The 22939-nt window shown below is 47.1% G+C and overlaps 1 protein-coding gene across 5 annotated transcripts in view; it reads right to left on the reverse strand.

Moving 5' to 3' along the window:
* opa1 (OPA1 mitochondrial dynamin like GTPase) overlaps positions 1-21804 on the reverse strand; it is a 64988-nt gene extending 43184 nt beyond the window's left edge. For 2 of the 5 annotated variants that reach the window (XM_062977547.1, XM_062977546.1), the window contains exons 1-14: positions 21667-21804; positions 17403-17718; positions 16439-16535; positions 15252-15359; positions 13851-13904; positions 12966-13033; positions 9358-9465; positions 4512-4565; positions 2742-2846; positions 2301-2387; positions 1118-1231; positions 934-1014; positions 418-492; positions 190-261 (exon numbers count right to left, since the gene is read on the reverse strand). In XM_062977547.1, coding sequence (XP_062833617.1) covers positions 190-261; positions 418-492; positions 934-1014; positions 1118-1231; positions 2301-2387; positions 2742-2846; positions 4512-4565; positions 9358-9465; positions 12966-13033; positions 13851-13904; positions 15252-15359; positions 16439-16535; positions 17403-17718; positions 21667-21695 — 1368 coding nt within the window. In that variant the 5' untranslated portion in view covers positions 21696-21804. The remainder of the gene's footprint in view (positions 1-189; positions 262-417; positions 493-933; positions 1015-1117; positions 1232-2300; positions 2388-2741; positions 2847-4511; positions 4566-9357; positions 9466-12965; positions 13034-13850; positions 13905-15251; positions 15360-16438; positions 16536-17402; positions 17719-21666) is intronic. The other 3 variants (XM_062977548.1, XM_062977549.1, XM_062977550.1) reach the window with 3 other exon arrangements.
* Between the last annotated feature and the right edge of the window lie 1135 nt (positions 21805-22939).

Consider the following 22939-nt stretch of genomic DNA (forward strand, 5'->3'; position numbering starts at 1 on the left):
AGACTCCACCAGATTCCCAGGCAGACTCTGTCCAGAAAAATCCTGAGCCGTTCTCCCTGGGACTTGCAATACGGACCAGCTGGAGCTCTGCTCTTCGGCAAGGGACACTGAGGCAGAGGAAGCCTATACGGACACTGCAAGGCTCCCAGGAGGTCGCTGATGCCCCTCCAAGTGCCGCTGCACACTCACGCTGATGACGCCCGGCAGGTCCACCAGCACCATCCTCTGGAGGCCCGGCCCCTTCACGCTGAGGGAGATGGTCTGCAAGAGAGAGCACACGAGGGAGGCTTGCGCCGCAATACAAACTCAGCGCCCTGCTGGAGGCTCTGCCCCCGGAAGCCAGTTTGGGAAGGGGCCCCGGGGAGACCTCTGAGGAAATGGGGGGCAGAGACCCCCAGGCAGCAGCCCAGGCCTCACCTCTGCGCTGACGGTGCAGCCTTCGCTCACGCTCTTCCGCATCCGGATCTCAATCTCATTCCGCAGGGCTGCCAGCTGTCTCCACAGAGAGAGAGAGAGAGAGAGAGAGAGAGAGAGAGAGAGAGAGAGAGAGAGAGAGATCAGAAATTGGAAACAAGAATCAAGATATTTGCATCAGACTCCTGCAGCATTCATTCTATTTTAATTCAAGAGACAGAAAGGAAGTTTCCAAAGGGCACATCCATTCTATGTTCCAAATGAAATGGAGCAGGAGAGCCATCAAAATAACCTCCAGATGCATCTGGACTTTTACAATTCTGGGCCCCCTTCCTCCTCCTTTGTCAATGCGGGGAGACCCTTCTTGCCATTGGAACCACCTCTGTAGAGAGTCTTCCTTAAGGCAAGGCACTGGGCTGGAGGGCAACATCGATGGATGTACTTCTACACCGGGTTCCTCAGTCACGCCACCCGTGCAGACCATACCAGTCCCAAATCAAAGCCCCGGTGGTGACTTACGTCCTCCTTCTTGGTGAGGTCAAACTCCCGGGAGCTGTCCTTGAAGAGGGCCACGTGGTGGGGGCCTTCGCTCAGGGTGACCTAAGGGCCCAAGGCAGGAAGGGAAGGAAGGGCAACCGGTCAAGAGAAGGCCGAGGGTCCCTGCCCCCAGCTGCGCCCTGATCCCTTGGGGTCCCCTCCGCACCTTCACAGGGGAGCGGGTCATCATCTCTCCGGAGCCGCGTGGGAAGATCCGTGCCTGGGCGATCATCTCCAGGACGCTGGTCTTCCCGGCACTCTGGTCCCCGACCACCACCACCTGCAGCAGGAATGCCCAGCCACGGTTTCTCAAACACGCAACATGCAAACACACACTCGCATGTTTGGGGGCAAAAGGCAAACCTTCCCCGGAAATCTGATCAGAACTGCTGGGTGTTTTCGGGAGGAAGCAACGATTTCCAGACATTCAGTTGCAGTTACAGAAAATGCACAACCGAGTGACATATGAGGGCTCTTAAGCGGAAAAGGGTTTGTAAGAGATTCCTCTATTGTTTTCATGGCTTTGTATGCTTTTGAACATTGTAACTGTAGGTTTTGAATGATTTTAATGCTGCTAATAATGTAACCATGTCCATGTTCTGTGTATTTTGCCTATATTGTGCTTGTTTTCATGTGTAATCCACCCAAATCCTGTTTTTGGGGAAACATGGGGTAGAAATACAGTAAATACTAGTAAACAACGATGGCAGGCACTAACGTGAATGCCTTCCAAAGGGGACTGGGCAAAGTCACCCAGGAGAAGGCACTGGATGGCGATGGGTCAGGACATCAGGCTGCGCAGGACCTGCCTTTGTTTGGGTCCAGCTCAGTTCTGCCCCTTTGGCCCCGGTTCTTATTTGTCCCAGTCCTGCCTAGCGCTAATATCGCCCTGCTTGCAAGTATGGTAGAGTCTCACTTATCCAACCTTCACTTATCCAACGTTCTGTATTATCCAACGCAGTTTGCCTTTTAGCAGTCAGTGTTTTTGTAGTGAGTTTTTCAATACATTGTAAAGTTTTGGTGCTAAATTCGCAAATACAGCTATTACTACGTAACGTTACCATGTATTGAACTGCTTTTTCTGTTGATTTGTTGTAAAACATGATGTTTGGTGCTTAATTTTTAAAATCATAATGTAATTTGATGTTTAATAGGCTTTTCCTGAATCCCTCCTTATTATCCAACATTTTCGCTTATCCAAAATTCTGCCAGCCCATTTATGTTGGATAAGTGAGACTCTACTCAATGGTGTTAGGATTTCCTCTTGTTCATGATTGAAATGCAAGACCCGAAGCTACGCCGGACTTTGCTGCAAGGCCAGAGCCCTTGGGCGCCCGCCGGCTCCTTACCCGGGGCAAATGATCGTGGGTGTTGTAGCTGGCATCGTAATCCGAGAGAGTGTCCAGGACTTCCGAATACATGTCAATCAGGGACTTCTGGGGGAGAAAGAGGAAATGGGAGCTCAAGTGGGTCCAGCTAAAGACAATCCTGAAAAAGGCAACGGAACGGCGGCTTGGTTTCAGGAAACTGAAAGGGTGATCCCTGCCCTCCGGTCTCAAAGGCCTCGCGATGGAAGGACAGGAGACAGGGGCAACCGAGGCTGTGGCCAGCAAGTGCCCCTTCCGGGGAGGGCAGCCCACCACCAAATATCCAGGGGGCATTAATGCTACATCCACCCCAGGGTTACAGGGAACGCCAGCCCCCAAAGGGACCGGTTCTAGTTCTCAGAAGTGAGCAAGGGGGGCCAGGGGGGCACGGGACGTGGGAAGCCCACGTCTCGCAGGCGGCACCTTCAGCTTCCTCTGGTGGATGCCCTTGTCGTCCCGCTGCAAGACGATCTTCCGCAGCTCCTTGTTCTCCTTCTCCAAACGCTCCAGCATCCGCTGGTATTTCAACTGCAAGAGAGGAGACGCTAGAACTCCAAGGGGAAGGGAGGGAGGGGGAGGGAGGGGGAGGGAGGGGGGAGGGGGAGGGAGGGGGCAGGAGAGGCAAAACAGCGCAGCGCATGAAACACCCCTCCTCCGCTAATATACAAGGCTGTCTAGCTTCAGGACAGACAGGCTCCCGCACACTTCAGATCTCCTCCTTCTGCAAAAGGGTGATCTAGGCACATCAGCAAGGAATTCCTCTGATCTCCCCAACAGTTACCACTTCATTTGAATGGAAATATATGCAACCAAACCAAGGGTTCCTTCTTAGTCTACAGGAGCCTCAACATAATTTAATTGCACACAATCAAATTATTCTGGGTCCTTCTAATTATTCCTACAGAGTGAGTGTCCTTAATCTAGACTCCAAAATGGTGTACCTGGTGGCTGACAGAGTGACACCTTTGCTCTCTGGTGATTCAATGTACAGTGTACACAACCTTGGTTTCATTTGTGGAGCATCTGTACTTTACATGCTCATCAAATTTAAAGTCCTGTATATAAGACTGCCTTCAAGCTATGTGCATAAGGTGTATATAAAATGTAAACAAATGTAATGTTTAGACTCAGGTCCCGTCCTCAAAATCCAAAACACTTCAGGCCCCAAGCATCTTGAATGAGGAATACCCAACCTGTGTTTTCACAAATATAAACTAAGATATTGTGATTTGCAGGAAAAACAATATTGCCCCCCACTGGGAGAAAACATGTTTTTACGTGGAGTTACATGTCTAAGCTTATAGCCCAGATTCTTATTGAACTCTATGGGACTAATGTTTTGAAACTGGCCAGTTCTGCTGAAAATAGAACTGAGACAAATCAAAGAGTGGGAAAGGTTTTGGTGAAGCCTTTCCTGCCAACTTCTGCACAATAGAAACCCATTCAATTGTAAGCCAATGCAAGTGACTCATCAACCGGAGGGGACTTAATGCCCAATGTATGAACAGGAATGGGAAAATAAAAAGGATTGTCATGCCAATCACAAGGCCCGCAGGCCAAATCCATCCTGCCATGCCACTTAACGTGGCCCTCCCTCGTCCAGATGCTGGACCACAACTTCCTCATCATGAATAGGGCTGAAGGGAGTCGGGACACAGGAACACCTGGGAGGCTGCAGTTCAATCTGCTGAGTCAGGAGAGTGGGGTGTGCAGTGAGATACAAGGCTTGTGGACAGGATGCCTGGCATTAAAATGCCCTTTAACCTTCCCAGAACTTCAGAGCCACAAGTGCTGCTGGACAGCAAACCCATCAGCCCCAGTCCACATGGAGGATCATGAGAGTGGTCGTCCAATAACACCTGGGGACATAAACTGGGTAAAAGCTAAAGAGCACTGACCGCTAAGTTAAAAAATAATGGTTGTCCCTCTCTCTGCCTTTGTGTGCAACAGAATGATAGCATTATCGCTCCATTCTCGTTGCCGTGCTCCCATTCCAGGAATCCCAGGACTTGCAATTTGGGGATTAATATTTACAATTCTCAGCAACAGAATTCCAGTGGTTGAAAATTCTAAATAGTACAAAAAGTGTGTTTGAATTTTTGTTCCATGCATAGGTGTATTGTGTGCTTTGTCTTTGGTTCCCGCCCATCCGGCCAAAGGGAAGGTTGTCCCCAAACCAGGCGCCAGGCCTACCTGAGTCCGCAGCAGTTCCTCCTGCAGCTGGTCGACCTTCTCTTTGTCGGAAGCCTGAAAAGAGCCAAAAGCGAGGCATGAGAAACACCTTGGGTCGGTCCTGTATTCAGAACAGAATGGCTAACCCTGAACGGGAGAAGGCATCCGCTTCCTAAGAAGGGTCCGGTCAAGACCTGCCATCAAACTGACCGCTTGAGACAAAAAGCAATCAAGGGAAAGGGACAGAATATCAAGGGAGCTTTTGTCCTGCAGTACACCTCTTCCAGAGATCGGGATCAGTTTACAGTACAGCCTACACTCACTCTTTATTGCTAAAAACAACATAGGAACTAAGCCCAAAAGAATTAAGCTGCACAGCCAGAAGACTACGGGCCAAGGTCACTGCAAATAAACAACAGCCACTCTGTCATATTTATTGTTCTGGCTTTTGTGGAATGATTACACTCTGCAACACAATTTTTGTTCCTGGGTTATAAATGTCACTTCCTGATTGGTTCTATCATAAAAAAATGGTCAAAGTTTATTAAGCTGCAAAAACGTTGGATATCTTGCAGCACATTTTGCTTTAGTTTTTCAGTCATCGAGTCTCAGCCAATTCAACAGAGGTTGTGGCACCCACAAAAAAACAACTGGAGAAGAACAACTACTTTCAAAGTAAATGCCACACAATTAAACAGGGCATATCACTGTCAAACTAGGAACAGAAAAAAAAATCAAATTTTATTACATGGTGTTATTTATGGATTTAATTAAAATGTTCTCTCTATAGATTTCTAGATCCTCCAGTCGACTTCTTCTATTCATGCTGGAGGATCTAGAGATTCACAGAGAGAAGACGCCTCTAGACATCTCCAGTTCCTCCAATGCAATTCTATGGTCCGCATCCAACCACAGAGTCAGGCTCAAAGACCTAGAAATCCCAAGAGAGGGGTTGCTCTCTCAGGTAAAGAAAACAGCAATGTTTTGGGTTATTTATTTTCACTGGACTCCTGTGTCCTGAACCCCAGAGAATGCGGGGGACTGGATGTATTTGTAAAACAATGGGAGCCACAGTTCTTGCAGGCAGGAATTAGCCTCCCAGGGATGCAACTGCCTGCCGGCCCTTTTGCCACCTGCAGGTTTTGTCCCAGGAAGAAGGCGGAGCAGCTGGATCACAAGTAAGGCTTCCCAAAGCTGCTGATTCCCACCCACCTGTTCTTTAAGAAGTCATTTTTTGTTTTTAAAGAAGTACACCTCAACCAGGTTCAACAGGGGCAAAGCTGAACAAGGCGTAAACAAATGATCCTATTGCAAACCCAGCTCTGGCACCCATATTCTTAAATTCTTGTCCATCGCTTGCAAAGAAACTTTGGTACGTTGCCTTTAAAAATCATGAGAACTTTCAGGAAAGCTCCTGAGACGTTGTTCCATTCAAAGGATCTGCTCTGGAAAGGTCTGAGTGCTCAAGGCCCCTTCCTTCCTTCCCAAGGCCAAGACCTTCCCCACAGGAAGAGAATGCTCTTAATTTGCAGCTACCCAGGGCTACTTACTCTTTGCAATGACAAGATTGGAACAAGTTTATGTTTGCCAAAATAGAACACCAGGCAAGAACACAACGGTTTCATGAGCGTAATGTCTTCTACTAACATTTTATTTATTTATTTATTTAAACTTATATGCCGCCACTCCCCTAGGGCTCGGGGCGGCTTACAAGAAAGGCTAAAATCTAACAATTTAAAAACATCTTTAAAATATCTATTAAAAAATCTTAAAAACACTCCCCCAGGGCTCGGAGTGGCTTACAAAAACAGCTAAAATATAAAACATTCCAGCAAAAGGGTAATTCTTAAGAGGCAACTCAACAGGAATGTCTCTGCTGTGTGGCCTTATCAATCTGAAGGCTTTTCCTGCCTCTCTCTCTCACACACTCAAAAAAAGAAATGAACAGGACAGAGATGGGGCTGTTTTCCCACACTGTGGCAAGTAAAAAGATATGCCTGCAGGGATTGTTTCTTTTAAGAAGCAATGCTGCCTCCAATTGGAATGAGGAAGGTGAGTGAGTGTCCTCCCCGGCGACATAGAGAGGGACGGGAATCCTCTCAGGTTACTGAAAGAGGCCCCAGAAGGAGACCCCGAGAAAGAAGGGCAGACTCCGGGCTCAGCCAGGTCCCTGGGCTCAAAAGAAACCAGCTCAAAAAAGGGCAAGACACGGGTCCAAAGAGGAAAGAATCCATCCTCAGGCATTCTCAAGTAGTTTTTGCCAATTGGTCTGGAGACGAAATGGGGGGTGAGATATCTGGTCCAAGCGCAGGCAGCTGTTTCCTCCTCATAATTTCTCAGAGACACAAGCATCAAAGAGGACTGATGGACATTGCCAAGCTGAGAAATAACCAGGCACTCCTGCCCTTCCTTGGCTCTCCCAAAGGCATACACCGAAGGCACCTCTGGGTGAGCCATGCGGCCGCACTGAGGACAGCTACGTAACGAGCAGAATCAACATTGTGGAGCACATTTAACACTTTAACTGGCTACCAGTTCATTTCTGGATATGACAGTGCCAGTGATAACCCATAAAGCCCTGGCTTGCATTCAGACTAGATGAAAAGCCAATTCTCTTGATATGAACTTAAAAGGTGTGACAATCTTCAACGGCCAACATGACTGGTATTAAAGGCATCCTGAAGAGAGGAAAAGGGACTGCGGAGAAGCTGAATGAACTATTCTGTTACAAAACCCAACCCTGTCTCCAGAACCTTTTCAGGATCCCTTGGAAGTGAATGCACGGCCAGGAAGGACCGGGGAGACATTGTCCCGTCAGATTCCTTGAAGGCTGTTGCTGGAATCCCACACAAAGGTGTTTTGCACCCACTCAGTATCAGGGAAGAAGCGAGGTCCACTTGTGGGTCAAAAACGGGGAAAGGAAGAAGAAAACAGGAAGGCTTGAGCGCAACGGAGGGGTGAGGCCAGAGGGGCCCCTCGGGAGCCTGACCTGGATCAGTGCCATGGCAGCCTGGCCTCTAGATTTAGAAAGTTAAGAGCATTTGATAGAGACCGTTCTCGGCATTACACATATAAGATTAAAATGAAGAGTCCACTTCAGACAGGGGAAAACCAAAAAGTGGGCTTCAGTGGTACTTGGTCATACTGTCACTAAACATGATTCAATCACGCAAAGGCACGTAACCAGAATAAGGGTGACTAGTTAAAGGTGTCTCTCTGGAGGCAGACCAGAAGGCCAGGGAAACTCCGCACCCAACTGGATAGAAGGGAGAAACATCTGAACAATATGGTACATGCGTTGGCAGTCAGAGTGGGCAAAAGATCATGAGAGGAAACTGATAGTCGTAGTGGCTAGCTGACAAATTCCATCAAATGACCTCTTCTGTAAGTGAAATGATGCCTTAAACCTGTTCATGGGGCTGGGTGGGAATTATCAGTATAATGAAGAAGTCAATGCAAAGCCTGCCTTCCTGAGGTTCTGCCAGGCATTGAAAGGCAGACTGCCAGAGACGGGCGACCAAAATGGCCACAGATCTGGAAACTATGGTTTCCTCTGAAGAGGGGCTTAGGAAGCAGGGGGATGTTTAGCTTGGAAAAAGAAGGGAAGATGAGAACCATGCATAACTATCTGAAAGGAGGTCTCACTGAGGATGAAGACTGGGACACAATGGAGCAATGGGTTCAGGAGAAGAGACCCCATGTAAACATTAGGAAGAACTCCCTGGGGGTCACGGCTGTTTGAGAGAGGAATAGGCTGCTGATGCCCAGGAGTCCGTTGGAGGAGCCTTCTTTCTCTGGAGGCCTTTGAGCAGAGGCTGTGTCGTAAAGCCAAAGCCCGGTTTTCAAACAGGAAATCAGTAAACAGTCCAAGTCCAAGCCACAGAAATAATCAGAGACACAAACTGCAGGGAATAACACCAGGCAACCCAGTAGTCCATTCCAGATCCAGTCGATTCCAACAAATACCGAATGGTTAATCTAAAAATCATTGTTCAGGGTTAATCCAAAAATCCGAACTGCAGAGCCCAAGAGATAGTCCACAGTCCAGAGATGGCCAACAGCCAAGGTCATGGCTCAAAAGGCTGAAGTTGCTGCCAGCAAGAAGGTGCCACTCTTGAGCACTTTTTGCACCAGGCCCTCAGGTGTTGCCTGTAGAGTGCTTCTTTCTCTGCAAACCTGCAGCACCTGCAAAGTTGAGCCTTTTCCCTTCACAAGCCTAAGAGAGCCAGAACACTTGTTCCTTCCTCTGCCTGTGAGATGGACTTTTGCTCTGCAGGCTGAGAAGGGGTAGCGTCCTCCATAGGCCCTCCTTCCAAGCTCAGCTGAGGAAGCTGCTGGGCCCTGGCTCCAAGGCTGGCTCTTCAAGCAGTACCTCCTCTCCCTTGCAGTCAGAGCTATTATCCATGAAAGGTGGGATGGCCATCTGTCAGGAGGGCTTGGGTTGTGTCTTTCCACATGACAGAAGGGGGTTGGACTGGATGGCCTTCCAGCACTAGGATTCTAGGAGAGTATTCTTTGGGTCTATGAACAGGTGAACACTCAAGTGAGCAGCAGAACTCCTGGAAACAAAGTCAAGTGTAATTCTCCCACAAATCTCATTTTTGTCATTAGAAGTAAAATCACAGAAACCACTGTGCTAGAAGGGAAGGTTACAGAGAAGCATAATCAAGTATATTCTTGTGATTTTTAAACAAATGGATTGCAAGATCACTGCCAAGACCCACAACCAAATCAGTGATTTGTGGATGGGTTGCAAATCACTGTGCTTGATTTGAGGTGGGGGGAGAGGAGGAGCAGAGGGGGACCAGAGGGCACCCAGAGTGTGTTATTGTGTTATTTGGGGGTGGGGGTGTCCCCGAGGCATCACCTTTCGCTTCTGCTGCTGCTGCTGGGAGGAGCCGAAGTGGTCTCTGCGAGTCTCCTCTTCGTGCTGCTGGATTTGCTGCTGCAAGAAAATGAGTTCTCCCAGGAGGCCCTGCCGCCAGTTTACCATGAGAGGAAGGTGGGGAGAAGGAAAAAGAAAATGGAGGTGAGGGGAGCCGTAATGTCAAACCAAAGGAATATAACACAGACGGACAGATGGGTGGACACACGCGGAGGAAGGCGGGTGAAAAGGGGCGGCTGGGGAGGTTCCAGCAGACAAAGGTAAAGGAGAGCAAACGGAGCCCACGCTGACGGAGCTTCTGCTCCTTAGCAACACTTTGAATGAAAAAGAGACAGGCTGCAACCGCTTTGCTGGGACAGAAGTGTCTGAAATGCCCCCTCAACAGTTCACACAGATTCCTCTCTCAGGAATGTGTCACGTAAAGCAAGAAAACATGAGGTATTCTCTAGAGAGCACGAAAAATGCCCAGCTGCATTTTAGGATGCAACTGACTTCAGGGTTTTTTTCTTCTTCCCAGACATCTATCATTTGTGTCCAAACACTGGGCACCCACAAAAACCAAGGAGAACTCTAGGGTTTTATCATCTGGACCTGAGCTGTTTAGAAATCAGACCATAATGAGCTCTTTAAATTCAGAAACAGACTGGCAGCCAGTGGAGCTGCTGCAACAGGAGTGAGGTGCCGAAAGGTGTGCGTGGCCATTGCCAGCCCCACGAAGCAGCCTGGCCGCAGCCCTTTAGTCCAGCTGGAGTTTCCAAACACTCTACAAAGGCAGCCCCACAGAGAGCTCATTACTGTCTTCCAGACAGGATGTCACTAAGGCATGAACCCCTGTGGCAAGGTCTGGCTTCTCAAGGAATGAGCATAGTTGGAGCACGTTTTAAATGTGCAAAGAAGGAGCTCCTGGGCCTCCAAGTTCTCCACCAAGTCCAAACTGCAGACGTGTTTTCAGGGGGAATGTGGCCTCATCCAGCACAGGATGGATGTCTCTTCTCTGACCCACCTTCTGACTGACCAGGAGCACCTCTGTCTTGTCTGGATTAGTAGAGTTGGGTGCCATCTGCATATAGGTGGCACTGCACTCCAAAACTTCCATGCAGATGTTAAACAGAACGGGGTACTGGACGGAACCCTGAGGGACACCACAGGCCAAGGAGTTAAACAGGAGCCGCCCAGCACCTCCTTCTGACAGGAAGGAATGGAGCCATGGAAGAACAGGACCTCCAAGCCCTGTTCTAGAAAGGCAGCCCAGAAGGATTCCACAGTCAATGGTATCAAAAGCCACTGAAAAGTCCAGGAGAACCAACAGGGACACACTCCCCTGTCCAGTTCTCTGTGGAGATTATCCACTAAGGCGACCAAGGCTGCCTCTGCCTGGGATCAAACTGAAATGGATCTAATTCAGGCCAGCACAACCTGCAGCCCTCCAGATGTTTGGGCCTCCAACTTCCAGAAGCCCTAGCCAATTTGCCCAGTGGCCAGGAATACTGGGAGCTGAAGTCCAAACACTTGGGAGAGCCACAAGTTGTGCAGGCTTGATTTAGATAATCCACTTCATCCAGAAAGCCCTGGAGTTGGGAAGCCACCACACGCTCCAGGACCTTGCCTAGAAATTGAAAGTTGGACATCATTAGAGGCCCACTGCTGCATTAGAAGAGGACCTTGGGGTGTTTTCCTTAAAAATAAAAAGGCTCAGCAGGCCAAACACAAGACCAAGTGGAGCCATCAGACACAAAGAGGCAGGGCTGACTGACAAAAGCAGGAGTTCTCAGCATGCGCTCTTGTGCCTCCTTTGTTAACAGCACATGCTGAATCAAATGGACACAAGTGATTTCAGTTACCCTTAAAGTCTGACTTTCACATCATTCTGGGGCTCAGCAACACTTTGGGGGGAAACCAGTAACTATCAAAACACAAGAACAATAAATAACTCAAAAGAATGAGCATGAAGGAACACATAAAACCAAATAGCATCCATCTAGGGAAGGATCTGGCTAGAGCATGCCATGCTCCTGGGTACTCCTCTTATGCTTTGCACTGCCACTACATCAGGCAAAAGCCTCCTAATCTGAGGCCTGCTCCACTTGGCTCAGATCAGATTCTCAGACCATCAGGATCATCTTAAACCACGTGCGTGACTTCTTCCATACACGAAGAGAGAAATGCTAGCTCTCCAAGAGAAGTTCAGGAAAGCAGGAGTCACAAGGGATTATGCTGCAAGCATATGCTCGAAAATGGAGCGCACCAAAGAATGTCCAAGACAACCAGCCTCTGCCTTATAGATTGGAGAAAAGTCTTTGATTGTGTATGCTATATCATGATAAATTATGGATCTCTCTTAAAGGGTGTGCACCACACTGGACTGTCCTGACGCGCAACCTATACTCAGGATTTCCAATTGGCGCCTTGTATACTGAACATGTCATATGTAAAATAAATTGGACCCAGAGGAGACATGGAGGGAGGAACACCAACTATGTGAGATATGCAAATGAACTATACCAATAGCAGAAAATAGCAAAGTCTAGAAACTTGAAGGAAGTACAAACATTAAGAACAAAAATAATGACCACAGATTGTTTTCATAACATTAGATGACAAAAACATTTGATTAGCTAAGGATTTTCTGTACTTTTTCCATAGTTAGAACAGACACTACATTCAAGAAATCAGAAGATGGTGAGAACTTGGAGCGACAGCTGTAAAGGAACTAGGTAAGACCCTGAAGTGTCAAGACGTTTCACTGAATACTGTTAGGATGGCCCACACTGTTGCATTTCCCATTCCTATGCATAATTGTGAAAGTTGGACAGCGAAGAAAACTGCTAAGAAGAATATCAGTTCAGTTGAAATGCAGAGAAGGATTTTGTATGGATGCCATGGACCGCCAAAAAGACAAATATATGGGTCCTGGAGTAAACCAAACCTTAACTTTCCTTAGAAGCCCAGATGACTAAGCCTGGACATATGTCTGGACATATCAAGAGAAGACAGGACTCCCTAGAAAAGGCAATAACGCTTGGAAAGGTGGAAGATAGAAGGAAAAGAGGATGACAGCATTACAGATGGATAAACCCAAGCAAGAAAGCCACAGCCGCCCCTATTCTGCAAGATCTCATCAGGGTCTGTGATAACAGGGTCCCTAGAAGTCAAGGCCAATTCAATGGCGGTTAAAAAAGGAAGTATGATGCCTTTGTCACTAGGACACCAAATTAACAGTTAGAAGCCCAAGTAATATTTTCAGGACCCAGTTGGCTCATTCTGGCAATTACACTGAACATCTGAAAGCCTGAGTTTTTCAGGAAGATTTGCCTGAGACGGAGAAGAAATGCCACCAAACCTTAGCCTACATTCCCTTCCGTGTGGCTTAAAGCCCAATTCCTGCAGGCAAAACTCTTGCAACACCCCGCTCCCCACCACACACACACACACACACACACACAAACTGCCCCTAGGGATCCCCTCAGCTGCACAGATCTGACCAAGGCACTCTGTCCCCTTCCTGGCAGCCCAGGCGCTGCCGCTCTGCCAGGCGGACTGCTCTGCCCTTCCCCTTCTGTAATCGGAAGCGTTTCTCCTTGAAAGCTCACCTTCTTGAACTGCTTCTCGCGATCGCTCCCTTGGTCTGTGGCTCTGAAGGCCGTGTCCCCGGGAGAGCCTGCAAAGGAAGATGGAGGACTCAACACTGCACACTCCTCCTCGTTTTGCACAGCAAAGAGACAAAGCTGCATCAATTAGGCAGTGTGACTGCCCAGCTTTCTAATAACACTCTTTTGTAAATGAGAAACGGAATCTCTTTAAAAGACTCTCTCTCTCTCTTATGTGCAAAAGTGCAGCCGAACTGACCAAAAGGCTTTCAGGTGCAAGGACAGCACATATACAGGGCACCACAGCCATCTTCAGTTGCCTCAATTTATGTATTATTATTTATTAGTGACATTTAGATCCTGCCCTTCTCACCACGAAGGGGACTCAGGGCGGTTTACAAGTATATATACATACAGTATATTATAGGGACATTTAAGTCAATGGCAAAAGCAGGGATTCCCAAACCAGGGAAATGCTTAGTGAGAAGCCCAGGGCTCTCTTCCGTTGTTCTGCCTCAAAAGGTTTAGCTTTATGCAAGCAACTGGTGTTTTTTCAAGAAAAAATAAGGCTCTCACAAGAAGCACTGACCTTCCCCATAGGAATTTGTGTTTAGATTTTTCTCAAACTGAGAATCAAAATTTCTAATGCGCACAAAAATCAAATTATTTAACAGAACGGAGTCTACCAAGAACAAACCCAAGGAGTCCCTACATTTATTTGTACACACTGCCTCTCTCCCAACTTGGGGTCCAAAATGACTCATGAAAATAAAAGACACATTCCATATTAACTTATGAACCCTTTTCTGCTTTGGCCAAGCTTTTATTTTGTTTTCAAAGGGAAGGGGAATATTAAGGGATGGTAGAGAAAAAGTGCTTTTTACACACCCAACAAGAGAAGTAGACCAGAAGCTCCTATGACTTCACTAACCAAATTGTAACCTGTGGAGAACCAGCAAAAAAGGGGAAATAAAAATTATAAATACAAACAAATGGCGAAGCAAATGAGAGACCCTTTGGTCTTGGACGCTGCGAGAGCCAGACAGACAGAGTGGCACATTCAGGCACAGAGGGCAGGCCAACAGGCAGAGGACGGTCGAAGTGGCCAAAATGAAAATCCACAGTGGAGTGCGGATTCACATTCCCGCTTTTTAAAAACAAAGCAAAGTGCATAGGAGGGTCTCATCTACTTGTCGTTTGTTTCCTCATAGGGATCGCCCAGACAGGTCTCCACAGAGCCTTCTATATCAGGCATGGGCCAACTTGGGCCCTCCCTCCCTCCCTCCAGGTGTTTTGGACTTCAACTCCCACCTTTCCTAACAGCCTCAGGCCCCTTCCTTTTCCTCCTCAGCCGCTTAAGTGCTGAGGTCCAAAACACCTGGAGGGAGGGAGGGCCCAAGTTGGCCCATACACAAACAGTGTGTTTTAATACCAACCAATACACAACAGCCAAAGAACACCAGGATAGGTTTCAGAGGAATGCAATGTTCAATTATCTCTGAGAAGCCCTTGCACAAGAAACCTCTGTGCAATCCACGGGTCTCCCAGAAGTGGACAGGCAATCTGAAGGCACAAGAAGCCACACCACAACTGCAACATGAGTGTCAGCAAATAGACAAAATGCTCTGAAGCTCGATATTAAAAGGCCGCCGGAGTTGGAAGCGGAAGTGAATTAGGAATAGGAGCTTGGCATAGCAAAAACAGGGCCCTCTCCGGAAAGTGGGTGACAGGAAAAGAAAGAGGGCAGGGGGAGGCACTGGGGGGCAGGCAAAGGACTGGCGAGGGTTTCAGACTCCAAGGGTGAGCCACTAGAACTGCCAGAAGGCCATTCCCATTATCCCCGGCCACGGGGCAGGCTGCTAGGGGGTTGGGAAGTCTAGCTACATCTGCAGCATCACTCCAACCCCACATATTTAAAAGCAAACCATTCATCCTTTGCATTTTCATTTTAGAGCACCCTGAATAAGAATGTATTATCAGATGCCTTGAGAAGACAGCAAGGTTTCTGAATAAAGTCTTCTCAGCAAAAAAAACAACAACAAAAAAACAAAACAAAACCCAGAGAGAGAGAGAGAGAGAGAGAGAGAGAGAGAGAGAGAGATGGCACAAGGAGCACGACATACGACAGCTGTTAGGTATTATTCCCACCTCCACACATTGGCACCAAAGCCCAAAAAACAGGCACTCACTCTACTGAGGAAGGAATAAAATACGTTTCGGATTAGCACAGGAGGTTATTCCTTTCCAGCTTCTGTCATTCCCATTTGCTGTTCCGAAACATGTCCTTACCTGGTGTGAAAAGCCCCGTCAGCGAACTGATGCTCTCTCCGATCTTGTCAAAGTCAGGCATCAGCTTAGCCAGGTCTTCAGAGTCAGGGAGAGCGTTCTTGAGTTTTTCTGGGAAGGAGAAAAAAAAGAGGGGGGCACATGAGTTACTTCTGGATTTTGGGGGAACAGTAAGAGATTGCTGCCTTGGGGTCCAGCGCTAAGACACTAAAGCAGGCATGGGCCAACTTCAGCCCTCCTCCAGGTGTTTTGGGCTTCAACTCCCACAATTCCAACTGTCTACTGGGAGTTGGTCCAAAATACCTGGAGGGAGGGCTAAAGTTTGCCCATGACTGTTTCAGTCCCCGTCTACCTTGACCATTTAACAGTTTCAAACCAGTATGGAAGAAAGTGGTTTCACAGTGCAGATGATTGCACAGGGAATCCTGGAAGCAGCGTGAGGCCTGGAGGGTGAGTATATAAACTAAGAGGATACTGGTGCACATTCAGGGCATTTTGTATATTGTATATTATAATTGTTTTAACTGTTTTGATGTTTATTTTATTGTACTATGGTCTATCGGCATAAATTCCCTGTCTGTAAGCCGCCCTGAGTCCCCTCGGGTGAGAAGGGCGGGGTAGAAATGATAGAAATCAATAAATAAATAATTCTTTAACATGCTCTTGTGAAATACTGTTGTCTGACTGCTGCATTTTGAAGCCAGCTTCAGACTGCATTCAATGGTCAGTGTAGATGGGACCGTAGCCTTTTGTACGGCACCTTACAAAATGAAACGCCCCAGAAATCTCTCTCTCTCTCTCTCTCTCTCTCTCTAATTCTGGTGACATGCGCCCCCCCCCCCTCCCCCCCAGCTGCACATTGTCTTTTAAGCCTTCTGCTAACATGGGTTGCTTTCGTGCCTTAGAAAAACAGAGTGCTTCTGCACAGTGAAGACTGCTCTTGTTGGCCAATATGCATTATGCACATAAAATCCACATTTTGTCCAGGCAAATTATGAATAAAAGCTCCCAGGCACTTTAAGCAACCAAAACAGACCTTCTATCCTCCAGAAAAATGCTTCAATTTTTTTCAGAAAAAAAGAAAATTGTTTTCAGTGATGCGTTTTTATCTATGTTTTTGACATCGAAGCTCTACAAAACTCAGCACTCAAGGGAGAAAGAAAAATAAATAAATAAAGCCAAGTGCCTACCAAAGTCTACATATTCATCGAGATCCCAGATAAAGTCGGGCACAATCCACTTATATTCGCCAAGATCAGGCAGCATGTCCTTCCACTGGTCATATGTCTAAGGCCAGAAGAAGAGAGACATGATCAAGCTTTTGCAATATGGAAATAGCACAACACCATAGAAACAGCGTTGGAAGAGGCCGCGGGGGCTCCCAGTCCGGTTGCACCCTGCCAGGCAGGAACAAAGCATAAAGGGCTGTAGCTTCCCAGATCATTCCCTTTCCACCCTCCAGCAATCGGTGAAGCAGCGCTGTCTGATGGAACCCCGTAACAATGTCCCTGGGCACCTCAAAACTGTTGGCTTGATTGCAGTTTGACACTTTAACTGCCAGGGCTTTATAGTATGGAGTCCTGGCAGTTGTAGTTTGGAGAAGCAGCAGCATTCTTTGGTAGATAAAGCCAAATACCTTGTAAACTACAGCTCAAACTGCATTAATCTACCAGTGTAGAGACACGCCAAGTTAAAGTCTGTGAGAAACAGACAGGCAAAAACAGTGACCCCAAAACTAGGGAGGGGGCCATCAATGTTGGCAGACAGATCATTACTAATTCTGGGGAGACCAAGCTACTTTTCCCAAAGGCAATGTTAGCAACCCTACCCTGGATGTGAATAAATATTTTGGGGAGACAACATGGCACAGCGGCTTGGGTTTTGTACTAGAAGTTCAAGAATCCATGTGGAACCTCCCTGAGCAGCCATTGGAAGTCACATTCATTCGACCTCCGAGGGTGGAATGGATGCAAATCCCCTCTGAATAAATCTGGTCATAAAAATCCTAAGAAAAGCAATAGGGTGGTGTGCCCTCTTCAGCACCAAATCCTTTACTTCACCAGACGACCATTCCAGACTCTCCCAATTTCACAAACAAACCAAGAGAAAGAAAGAATGCCCAGAAGAGTGGCTGCTGCCTGCCCCGGTGGGTACCTTTTTGGCAGTGTAGCCCCCTCCCACGGCGGAACCGAGGAGGATGTATCGCAGCTTCAGGAGCCTTGCAGCCACTCTGCCCAGCCAGAAGGTCCGGTGGGGCTGGGATCCATACTTCACAAGGAGCCGGGTGCCCCGCAAAGGGAGGCGGCTGAGGGAGGAGAAGGGCTGCGTGGGGGTCCGCAATGGAGGCCTCTGAAATCTGGACACGGGATGGCGGGAATGATGGATACTTCGGGACACGAGGTGCCGTTTCTGCAGCAGCGACTTCCCTCTCACTCCATGGGCCCCGTTTGTGAGGTTTCGACAGATGATGCTGAAGGAGAAGAGAGAAAGAAAGCCTATGAGCACAGGTTCCTTCTCCTCATTCCCTCCTGCTCTTTGCCCATTTTATGCTGAAAGAGCCTAACAAAGCTGGTTGGTGTCTCGTTGGTCTTTTATGCACAAGGAAGATCCCTTCACGCTTGCAGTTGTGCGTTTTTTGCCATAATGTGATTTCCAAATTCAGCCTGTAGCTGCACAGAGGGAGCTCCACAAGTGCCACTGTTGCACCTGCAGTTGTGCTTTCCTAAAGGGTGGCGTGTGAGTCCCCAGTGCCTCCCCTGTTCTCCTCAATTCAGACCGAGGGGTGACAGGAGGGCCCTCTTTACACCCTCAAGGGCCACCCCAGAAAGGAAGCAGAAGGCCACCCTCCACTGCCTTTACTAGGTCTAAAGGTGTTAAATGACAAGAGTGCAGATTCCGGTCAAACATGAGAAGATACCGCTTGAAGGTAAGAGCATTACTGCCAAATGCCTAGGGAGGCGGTGCAGTCTCCTTTTCTGCACATCTCCAAAAGATGCTGGACAGCTCCCTCCTGCTCAAAATGCTCTACAGCAGGGCTTCTTAACCCTTTTCAACTTGCCAGCCTTTGGGCAAGTTATACAGGTATACAAAATAGATATACAAAGGAAGCTTCTTCTTTTCTTTACTATTGAATATTTAAAACTGTGAGTATGGAGACCCAGTTCTATCACAGCAATAATGATTAAGCTAGTTCTAACTTCCAAGTACATACAAATCAAATTCTTAAGTAAAAAAATACAACAACAGTGGCCCTTAGTATCTGCTGGGGTTTAGTTCTAGGAACTCTCCATAGGTGCTCAAATCCTATATATATGAGGATGGAGTAAAACAATGTTCCTTAAATAAAATTTGCGCTCTCTCTCCCTCTACCTATATACATACACATTTAAAGCTGGGGATAGTTTAATTTATGGGCACAGAGTGCCCATCCTGTTGCAAGCAGATTAAGATGCAATCTTGAAATGACAAAAAAATAAATCAGATTTCCTTGAGGCAAGGGGGTGCAGTTGGGGAGAAGGAAGGGAAACAAAGGCATGGAAGGAGCTGGTAGGGCATTAAAGGTTTTGCAAGCGAAGGGCCACGACTTCGTAGATGGAGTCTATCCAAATGGGCAGAAAGGTGGGCCTGTCAACAGGCCTCCCAGGGGTCTGGAGGGGATTCTTCAACAATTAGCTCATTAGCGCAACAAGGGCGCAAGGGACAAAGGGGGGAAGCCTCCGGATGAGATATAGAACAGGGCAGCAAGTCTGCCCCATAAATCAATCACCTCCCCAATGACATTAGATCAGCCCGCTCCCTCCTAGCCTTTACAAGAAGGATAAAAACTTGGTTGTGGGATCAGGCTTTTAGTGAATAGGGCAGTGCCATAACAGATTTGGAAATATGGAATTGACTGTGGAAAGGCCTGGATTATGATTATGGATGGCGTGATTTTAATGTAATGCTTTAAAGTGTTAAATACGCCTGTTTTTAATCTAATTTATTTTGATGTCTGTATTATATATTTTAAAGCAATGAATTATTGCCTCCATGTAAGCTGCCTTGAGTCCCCTTCGGGGTAGAGAAAGGTGTGGTAGAAATAGAGCAAATAAATAATAAATAAAATAAATAAATAATAATAATAATTTTATTTTTATACCCCGCCTCCATCTCCCCAAAGGGAGGTTTTAAGGTTTTTATAATGTGTTTTAACAATGTTATTAATAGATCTGTTTATATTGCTTTGTTTTTATGATTGCATTTTGGACATTAAATTTTGCCAATTTTTGTAAGCCACCCTGAGTCCCCTCGGGTGAGAAGGGCGGGGCATAAATGTTGTAAATAAATAAATAAAGGGGACTCACAGCGGCTTACATGGGGCCAGGCCTGAATAAAAACAACAGCAATATAAAACACAACAGACAAAAGACATGCACAATTATAAAAAATTTAACTAATTAAAACTAATAAAAAGATGAATTAATCAGCACAAAAGGCTCTCTGGAAAGGGAGAGATTGGGAAGATGCTGAGATGGATGCAGTGATGGTGACAAATGTATGATGGGACAAATGTATGGTGGGACGCTTGATGGGGTCACACTCCCCCTGAAGGCGCAGGTCCGCAGCTTGGGGGTCCTCCTGGATTCGGGGCTGACGCTTGAAGCCCAGGTGTCGGGCCGTGGCCAGGAGAGCCTTTGCACAATTAAAACTTGTGCTCCAGCTGCGACCATACCTCAAGAAGTCAGATCTGACCATGGTGGTCCACGCCTTAGTTACCTCTAGACTGGATTATTGCAATGCGCTCTACGTGGGGCTGCCTTTGAAGACGGTCCGGAAACTGCAATTAGTTCAACGCACGGCAGCCAGGTTTCTAACTGGAGCAAATTACAGGGCACGTTCAACGCTTCTGTTTAAGGAGCTCCGCTGGCTGCTGCTTACTTTCCGAGCCCAATTCAAGGTGCAGTTTCTTACCTACAAAGCCCTAAACGGTTTGGGACCCGCCTACCTTAGAGACCGCATTTCCCCCTATGAACCTGCACGATCTCTTCGCTCGTCGGGGGGAGGCCCTTCTCTCGCTTCCACCGCCCTCGCAGTCGCGGTTGGTGGGGACGAGAGAGAGGGCCTTCTCTGTCGTGGCCCCCCAGCTTTGGAACCTGCTCCCTAGGGAGATTAGGCTGGCCCCCACCCTCCTCTCCTTCCGGAAGAATCTGAAAACCTGGCTTTTCCGGAAAGCCTTTGATGAGTGACTTTTGTTGGTTTAAGATGCCTGCCTATGTAATAATAGACCCACTGATCTGCCCTTTTATTGTCACTATTGTCATTTATAGTACTTCATTGACTATGTCAATTGTGTAACTATCTCCTCCCGATTTGACACATTCACCTTTCGGCCCAGACTTGTGTTTGATATACCTGTTTTAACATTTTATCTTGTAAGATTGTCCTTTTCGATTGTTTTACCGATATTGTTGATTTATTGTTGTAAATTTGTGTTTTTGTTTTGATTTTATATTGTGATGTTGGGCAAGGCAGGCAGAATAAGAATCAGCAGCATTAATTACTATTATGTATACTGGAACTCAATTGACAGACCCAGTCTTTTAAACTTGTACACGCCTATCTATATTTTATAAATGCATTTTATGAATGTTATATGTAAGTTAATTTTTTAACTGATTTATAGTGTATTGTACTGTTTTTATATGTCTGTTTTATTGTAAGCCGCCCTGAGTCCCCTGTTGGGTGAGAAGGGCGGGATATAAATATTGTAATAAATAAATAAATAAATAAATAAGGCCCCATGTGAGCCGCCCCGAGTCCCTTCGGGGAGATGGGGCGGGGTACAAGAATAAATTAAAAAATAAATTTTTAAAAAATGAAGTGCGCAGGTCCAAGATAGGAGAGAAATGGCTTGGAAACAGTTCATAAGAAAGGGGTTTGGGAGTCTTGGTAGACACCAAATGCTGAACATGAGCAAGGAGAGGGATGCAGCAGCTAAAAAGGCGGATGTGATTCTAGGAATTTAGTGTCTAGATCAGGCATGGGCCAAATTAGGCCCTCCTTCCCTCCATGTGTTTTGGACTCCAACTCCCAGAATTCCTAGCAGCCTCAGGCCCCTTTCTTTTTCCCCTCAGCCGCTTAAGCGGCTGAGGGGAAAAAGAAAGGGGCCTGAGGCTGCTAGGAATTCTGGGAGTTGGAGTCCAAAACACATGGAGGGCCCAAGCTTGCCCCTGGCTGTCCTAGACTGAAGGAAATCCCCGTCTTTCCCTCAGAAACAACAACGACGACGCTTCATGAGGAGAACGACGACTGTCGAAGGCAGGGCCGCGCCATGAAGCGGGAAACAACACCACGTCCAAACCAGGGAGAGAACGTCGTCCGGACTGGGTGTTCCATAGTATAATGGTCCCTCCTTCCCTCCCTCCCTCCCAGTACTGACCAGGCCGCAGCCGCCGGGGCCCGCCACATCCTGCTGCCGGAGCGGAGCCGTGCCGCCGCCGCCTCCGTCGCCCTCCTCAGCCGCTCCGACACTACTTCCGGCCCGGCCGCCCGTCCCTGAGGAGAAATCAGCCGCCACTTCCGGTCCTGCGCCTTACGCTCCCCGAGGTTCCCCTAAGGGCGGAAGTGGAGCGCGTCGTGCGCCTGCGCGGCCCATAGAGATAGGAACGTCAAGAGCGGAACTGGATTGCCGTGGGGTATTTTGTCCCCGAAGCATTCTCTCCTGACGTTTCACAGGTCTCCTCATAGGCTGTGAGGTCTGTGGGAAATTAGGCAAGTGGGGTTCATATATCTGTGGAAGAAAGAACTCTTGTCTGTGGGAGGCAAGTGTGGATGTTGCCATTAACCACCTTGGTTAGCATTGAATGGCCTTGCAGCTTCAAAGCCTGGCCGTTGCTGCTGGAGGCATTCTCTGTGGAATGATGTCCCGCTTGATTAGCATTGAATAGCCTTCTAGGTGAATTAGCATTTAATAATACAGTAGAGTCTCGCTTATCCAACATTCTGGATTATCTAACACATTTTTGTAGTCAATGCTTTCAATACATATTTTGGTGCTAAATTCGTAAATACAGTAATTACTACATAGCATTACTGTGTATTGAACTACGTTTTCTGTCAAATTTGTTGTCTAACATGATGTTTTGGTGCTTTATTTGTAAAATCATAACCTATTTTGATGTTTAATAGGCTTGTCCTTAATGCCTCCTTATTATCCAATATATTCGCTTATCCAAGCTTCTGCCAGCCCGTTTACATTGGATAACCGAGACTCTACTGTAATAATAATAATAATAATAATAAAATTTTATTTTTGTATGCCGCCTCCATCTCCCCAACGGGGACTCGGAGCAGCTCACACGGGTGCAAGCCCAATAATAATAATAATAATTATTATTATTATTATTATTATTTTATTTTTATACCCCGCATCCATCTCCCCAGGGGGACTCGGGACGGCTTACAAATACAAAACAAACATACAATATATCATGTCCCAAAAAACACGCAATCGTAAATTAAAAAGACATAAAATAAAATCACAATCATTAATAAAACACAGGTTAAAATACAGCAATAAAATCATAAAATGAACTGGGCAAAAGTGCCCTAAGTAAGGCTTGTAAACATGGAGGAAGTTAAAGTGCTATAAGATCATGGGGGAGAACCTTAAAATGGGGGGTGAACCCTAAAGCTATATGAAAAAAAATTAA

This window comes from Anolis carolinensis, chromosome 3 (genome assembly GCF_035594765.1).
Source record: "Anolis carolinensis isolate JA03-04 chromosome 3, rAnoCar3.1.pri, whole genome shotgun sequence".
NCBI classification, from domain to species: Eukaryota; Metazoa; Chordata; class Lepidosauria; order Squamata; family Dactyloidae; genus Anolis; species Anolis carolinensis.